The sequence below is a fragment of the Temnothorax nylanderi genome, unplaced genomic scaffold (genome assembly GCF_030848795.1).
Source record: "Temnothorax nylanderi isolate EJ_2023f unplaced genomic scaffold, tnyl_v1.0 TNYL_tig0182_pilon, whole genome shotgun sequence".
In the NCBI taxonomy this organism is placed as follows: Eukaryota; Metazoa; Arthropoda; class Insecta; order Hymenoptera; family Formicidae; genus Temnothorax; species Temnothorax nylanderi.
The window spans coordinates 22,397-29,736 of NW_027249244.1; the positions used below are offsets into that span (position 1 = coordinate 22,397).

General features: G+C 29.2%; 1 protein-coding gene across 1 annotated transcript; it reads left to right on the forward strand.

Moving 5' to 3' along the window:
- The first annotated feature begins 4,645 nt into the window (after positions 1 to 4,645).
- Positions 4,646 to 6,387, forward strand: LOC139778391 (uncharacterized). The gene is made up of 3 exons (XM_071716305.1): positions 4,646 to 4,967; positions 5,256 to 5,755; positions 5,902 to 6,387. Exons 1-3 carry the CDS (start codon positions 4,937 to 4,939, stop codon positions 6,385 to 6,387), a joined length of 1,017 nt encoding a protein of 338 aa, XP_071572406.1. The 5' UTR covers positions 4,646 to 4,936.
- Positions 6,388 to 7,340: the final 953 nt, after the last annotated feature.

The window sequence follows — 7,340 nt, forward strand, 5'->3', positions numbered from 1 at the left end:
TTCAGAAATATTTTAAATGCAATGTTGCGTTTGATATGTTACAGAAATATTATTCGTGCAATGCAAACGAAATATTACTTTTATAATGTTTCAGAAATATTTCTGAAATATTGCATCTGCTACATTTTTTTGCAATATTACAGAAACTTACAAATATTGTAAACAACTTTCTGAAAGATTTCAGAAATATTGTTAATGCAATATTATAAAAAACATGATGCAGGTACATTTCTGAAATATTTCAGATGCATAGTTACAAATGAAATGTTAACGAAATATTTCTGCACCATTTCCGAATATTTCAATATTTCAGCAACATAACATGCCGAGTGGGTATAGATTTTTAGTACTGGCTGTAAATATATTAATTGTAGCAAGAGATCGGTAAAAAATTAAGAATAATTTAATATTACTTGATTGCTTAATTAAGTATTTATCTGAAAAAAATATTTTTCGATTAATTAAAATCAGTAATCGACAAAAAAATTTTTATTACTTGATTAATCAGTAATCAAGGAGAAAATTATTTAATTACTTTAATTAATCAGTAATTAAGGAGAAAAGTATTTAATTACTTTAATTAATCATTAATCAAGAAGAAAAATATTTAATTACTTTAATTAATCAGTAATCAGAGTATAAAATTTTTTGATTGCTTGATCAACAGTAATTATAGCAAATAAATTTTTGATTACTTAAGTAATCAGTAATTATATTGAAAAATTTTTCGACTATGTAATCAATACTGAGTAATCAGATTGAATATTCTTCAGATTTACGCAATCAGTAGGGGAGACCGGGGCCTAACCGTCGCCGGGGTTGAACCGTCAAATCAAATATCTCGGAACCTGTATATTGTGCGAACTCGCTATTAACATTGTAAACGCTGCTTATGGTACCCATGTGACCAACGGAGTTTCGATAGGTTACCTGCCGTGTTATGATTTTTACGAGGGCAAACGTGTTTTCGGAAGGTGAAAGTTACATTTTCTGCGCGTGGAAATTTTGTAATATCTGCAATAATATTTGCTCTCCAAATCTCGAGGTACGTGATTATAAAGAGTAATGCATGCTGAACACGAATCCAGTGTAGTTTTTTCATTATCGTTGATGTCTAATATTTCGTGGGCGATCAAACCTGAAACTTGTGTTTGGGGTTAATCCGTCAGTAAGCAGTCCGGGTGCATTTCCAAGGCATTTCCGGGCATTTCCAGGCTCACTGCATATGGAATATGGATGAGACGGGAATTACAACCGTTCAGACACAGAATAGAGTCATCGGACGTCGAGGAGTGAAACAAGTCGGGCGAGTGACTTCTGCGGAAAGAGGAACCCTCGTAACTATTTTTTAATAATGTTTCGCATAAAAATTTTAAATAAATTTTATATTTTTCTCTTAAAAAACAATTATTAAGATGTATCCTATCATTTTTCAGGATTAGATGTACGTATATGTATTAAAAATGCAGTGTGACGGTTAAACCCCGGCATTTTTGAGATTTCAATTTTTCCACCGTTGTCGTTTTTGCTCTATACCGGTTAAACAAAGCGACGTAGATAAAAATTTCCTATATAAATTTTGTAGCTAAAGGTTCACTCTTTACAGTGGTATACCACATTTAACTAAAATTATTTATTTTCTTGTTAAAAATCGGCACCGAAAAAAAACTGACGGTTAGGCCCCGGTCTCCCCAATCAGTACTTAAAGTGAACTAATTTTCAAATTGTATGCGAGCACTCTTATAAATATTTTTTCGTTTATACGTGATGCTACTTTTATTATTAGTAGTGCTGCTACTAATAAATTATACTAGATAATAACAAAAGTATATTTATTATTTATGCATTGTTACTTGAGAACTATATACTGAAGTAAATTCTCACTTGAGATTTTAAGATTAATTTTTGTTTATTGAAATTCTTGAATAATATATTCCTAACAACATAAACTCTTATCCACATAATTCATGTAAACATTAATTATAATTGCATACAATAAACATTGCTATACATCTTTAAAAGATAAAAGTCCTTTATTGATTAATAGACGAGAAAGAATTAATTTTTTATTCATCCGCTCTGAATTATGTATACAGGGTGTTTCAGAGTTAAATATCCTAAGTTAAAATATGAATTTAGAACCTCAAACAAGAAAAAATTTTCCTCTGAAGGTATGCCCATAAACGCTTTGTTTGAGATATTGATATCTAATTCTCATCAATTTGATAATATTTCCTTATATATACCAGTCACTGTTTACTTTGAATAGTGCACTAAGAGAAACAATCACTTAATTCTGCAAAATATTTTTTTAAATAAACGGACTTTTTAATTCAAATTTGTTCATTAAAAACGGAGAAATTATTTTGTTAATTAAATTATTTTTTATCAGCCATAAGAAGTCCTAATTCTGAATTTATTCTTTTTTTTCTGTATGTAATTGCTGCTTTTTTTGCGTGGATTATTAATTAACTAAATAAATCAAGAAATATCTGACCCTGATTACTGAATAATGCCTAATTAAAAAATGTTTAGGTCTGATTACTGATGGAAAAGTAATTAAAATTATTTTATTCTGATTACTGATTAATCAAGTAACTAAAAAATTTTCGATTTTGATTGATAATTAATAAAGTAATTAAAACTTTTTTTATTTTAATTATTGATTAATTAAGTAATTAAAAATGTTCTTACTTTGATTATTAATTAATCAAGTAATTAAAAAATTTCTTACTTTGATTATTAATTAATCAAGTAATTACGTTATTCAAGTAATAAACGTTATTTTATCGTAAAAGAAACGTTCCATCGAACGTTTTACGAATGGACATTTTTACTCATCAGAAACGTTTCTAGAAATCGGTTATAAAACGTTTCGGAAACGTGTATGTGCTACCCGAGTATTTTATAGGTTAGGTAATAGTGTGCTTGCGTTTGCAAAAAAATCAAATTTTAACAACATATATATATTATTATAAATAATTAAAATATGTATTATTATTAATATAATTAAAATTTAAAAAATAATTAAAAAAATTTTTTCCCAATAATGAAATAGTTCTTCGCAAATATGAAATATCTCTAGTAGCACAGTGACGTTAAATGACGTTTTAATGATGTCTCTAGACGTCTCTAGACGTCATTAAAACGTCATTTAACGTCACTGTGCTACTGGGGATCGCAAGCACGTGTTTTGTGTTCTTAAAAAAAAAAATAAAAAAATAATTTTAAAAATATATATGGTATATATATTATTATATATAGTATATATATATATTATGATTAAATAAATTAAAATATTTTAAAGAAAAATCAATTTAAAAAAATTTTTTAAATAGAGAAATGTTTTTTTGTAAATCTGAGATATATCGCGAGCACCAAAAAAAAAGAAAAAGAAAAAAATTGTAAGATTTATATTGCTCACGTTCGCTACACTTACGCTTAATTTTATTGAAAGTGACTTAGATTTTTTAAAATGTATTTTTTATTTTATTTAATGTATCTTTTATTTCAGTTTTTGATGCAGATTATAGCGATTAATTGTAAGTCAAACAAAGGAATACAGACACTAGAAAATATTACTGGAAGTTTGACCCAAAATTGACTGAAATTATTAATTTAAAAAACTTATAATTTGTGCCAATTTATTACTTACTGTTTATCAGCGAAGTAGACTTGATTTTTCCGTCCAAAATGAAAAAATCACGAGAGAGAAAGAATGTTGGAACGTGTGGTCGGTGAGTGCATGCACACTTCTGTGTGAGTCCACGTTTATATATTTTACATATACTCGACTGCCAACTACCACGAAATACATGGACCTGGGGATCGATCCTGTATCTTGAAAAGAGGTAGAAATTACAAAAGTAAGGAAATTCACTAGAGTATCTACGATTTCATTGGTCGGAATCTAGTAAAACTGTTCAGTTTTGTAATTTTCACCTTTTTTCAAGATACATGATTGACTCCCTGAAAGCGGTAAGATGTATGTACACTCGGTGTCAATGGCCTGTTCGTTTTAGCTGAATTTCTTGCACGGTTCATCTTGCTTCTTTTTCTTTTCATGTTGGAGAGAAAAAGAGAAAAGATGAACTGTGCAAGAAGTTCAGCTAAAACAAACTAAGGCCTTCTACCTGAAGTTAGGGATCCCTACCTGGGGATCCCTAGAGGATCCCTACCTGGGGATCCCTAGAGGATCCCTACCTGAAGTTAGTCACGTTTGATGTCAGATAATAGCGGAACACATTCGCGTCTAGCTATTTATGCATCATGACTGTTGGTTCAACCAACAGATTTACTACATTTTTGGTTGAAACCTACTGAAATATATGCAAACTGGAACGGAGTGCTATAGAAATCCACGGTAGGCGAGCGATATGAGACAGAAGTCCCAAGTTCCTCTCTTCTCCTTGTCTAGCTCACAACAGGCCGATCAAAAAGACCAGACAAGGGCAGAGCGTTGCTCGAGACACTTTGATAACTCTCTCCCATATCACACAGGCAGGTCTATTTTTTTGAAATTAACTTTTTTATTTTTGTTTTATTAACAAGTTTTTGTGTTTTTCACCATTTAGTATTTGTACTTTAATTCTTATATTTTCAACTTTTTGTGAGAAGAATAAAATATAAATGTAAATAAAATAGACTGTCTAATAATAGGATCATAGTATCGTGTAACGAATTTATTTTTGTTTGTGAACATCATCTTCCTTGAATAATACATATATAAACACGAACTATTTTGTCGAATGTACGTTCGCAATTCTATGTTTGTTATACTCGGTGCGTTGAACAAATAAGTGGATAAGAGCAACTTGTATTTACTCTTAGACATAAAAGCAAAATTTAATTAAAATTAGGTAGAAAGTACATATCATTTGTTATATAATATCTTTATTTAATTGTAAGAAGAATAAGGATCGTATCTTCGTTGGACATGGAAATAGATAATAATTCTACCAATGCAGGTATAATTTCTCTTTTACTCTCAAAATAAAGTTCAAGTTTAAAATAAATGTTTTATTTATATACAATTTTATTTAACTAAATATTTTGTAAAATTTTTATACGAGTATAACAATGATCAATAAATGTATGACAAAGTTTTAGATTTAATTTTTATAAGAGAATGTTTTTTTCCTTTTATTTATTGTTATTGCTATAGAATTTTTAGATTTCAAATAATGTACGCTTTATAATAAATTGAAATATACGATACGATTTCTTATTCAAATGAGAATTTTTTTGTTATTTAGAGTTGTCTAATCAGAAGACTGGAGATATATTGGAAAAGATTGCTATATTGAAGATATATGTTTCTATGCTGGAAACCACGATTAAAGCTTTGAAATTCGGACGATCGCAATTAGCAAATATACAATCGAAACTGTCGCGTAACGGAGCCATGACGTCAGATGTGCAATCGCGTCGGAATTGGAGCACGGAATTGTGCCGCGATATTTCCCAGTTCACGGGAATGCCGTGTATAAAGATCGAGCAGAATTCGAAATTTGTCTTTGAAATGTCTAATGCCAAGGATATTGCAAAAAAAGGTCTGTACACGATAGAGATATTGATAGACGACGATGGCCACGGAAAATTAGGAAAATGTGTACTGCCTAACTTTATCGATGTACGTAACATGTTATCGCAATATCGTATTGACAATTTGAATAATGTAAAGCACTTTTTGAAGAGCTGTAAGCACCATATCGATTGCTACTTTTCCCGTCTAAAACAGGCCGATGAAGTGAAGGTAATTAAAGAATTATTAGAATAAAATAAAATGTCTGTCAAATATTTATGACTTAACGCTTCAGTAAAATGCACTGTTAACAGGATGGGGAAGATTTACTTATTAATATATATAATAAGTTAATTAGTACTTTTTTTATTTTTTAGAAATTATTTTTAGAAGCTGAACACGCTTATATATATTACAATTCTGATGTTAGTTTGATCGAGTTAACAATGTTGGGAATAAGAGATATAAACATCACAAAATTGTATGACGTTATACTTTATTTGCACTATAATCTTGATGAAACGAGGCCTTACAAATTGTCCACGACTGTAGATGAAAGCGAAATAGCGTCGCCGACTTTAATTAGAAGATTTAATAAGTATTTCGAACCTTTCCTGAAGATGAATTTGACTTCGGCGTTGCTGCAGCTTAGTGAATTCCAAAACGAATTTGCATGGGACATATTTGTGGAGCAGGATGACGAAGATGACATAGAAATTTACGATGATGATTCGGATGACGAGAATACGGGAGTTATGATACAATATCTTTATCGAGGCGATAAATTGACGAGGAGTAATAGAAATGAGACTCAAAACGATAGCATGGAAAATGGAAATGAGGAGATACCTTTTTTTGGATGAAAATGAAATGGAAACATAATGTCAAAGAAGCAAAGATATTTTTAGAAGACATAAGAGGAAATTGTGTCATAGAGGACATAATTTAAGTTGTACAAATATAACTAGTCGTTAAAGACAAGCAAAATTATGTTGCTGAAAAAAGTCATAGAATAATATTAAAATAATTTAAAAAATAGACAAACGTAAAAATAGTGTTACGGACATCTCTGTGTAAAAATTTCCTCATTCTTTTAATTATTTCTTATCTTTTCACATTTAATATGTTAATTGGCGCACATTAGATTTTTTTCTGCTGGAGAGCGGAGTTTATTGCGATCAATTTTCATAATTATTTGGTTTTTCTTTCTCATTCTTTTACTCCGTTCATTTATCTATACTAGTTTTCATTTTTTATATTAAAGAGAGTATCAGTTTCTATACATATGATATATTTTTGCTATTTAATATTAAAATTATTATTTTAGCCGTTTCAAATTGATATGAGTGTCGCTATAAGTTACATATATAGAAAGCATAGTGTATACAATATATTGAGACCAAGCATATATTGAAAGCTTTTTAATTTGAATTCTTTTTCTTTCTTTTCTCTCTATATTTCTATTGTAAGAAAAATCAAACTAGAGAAGTTGAAATCTCATTCGATATGATAAAAACCTCATCGTGAAATAAGTTTATATACATGTATATATATTTGTTTGAATTTCACCTTTCTCGAATAACATACACATACATAAACACGAGTCGCCTTGGCGAATGAAGAATTCACAGTGTAATATTCGTTTTGAGATACTCAACACATATATTATATATATATATGTATTATAAATTTATATTGCAAGTTTATTTTTATATAAATTATTATTTTGTTTGTTCTCTTTATAAAAATGTATTTGCGTTATATCCAGTGAATAAAAGCATTGTAAAAGAAGAATCTTATACTTGCTTTTATTGTT

Coding starts and splice junctions, on each gene's coding strand:
- LOC139778391 (XM_071716305.1), top strand. CDS start 4,937: ATGGAAATAGATAATAATTCTACCAATGCAG. Junction 4,968..5,255: donor TAATAATTCTACCAATGCAG/GTATAATTTCTC, acceptor TTTGTTATTTAG/AGTTGTCTAATCAGAAGACT. Junction 5,756..5,901: donor AACAGGCCGATGAAGTGAAG/GTAATTAAAGAA, acceptor TTTATTTTTTAG/AAATTATTTTTAGAAGCTGA.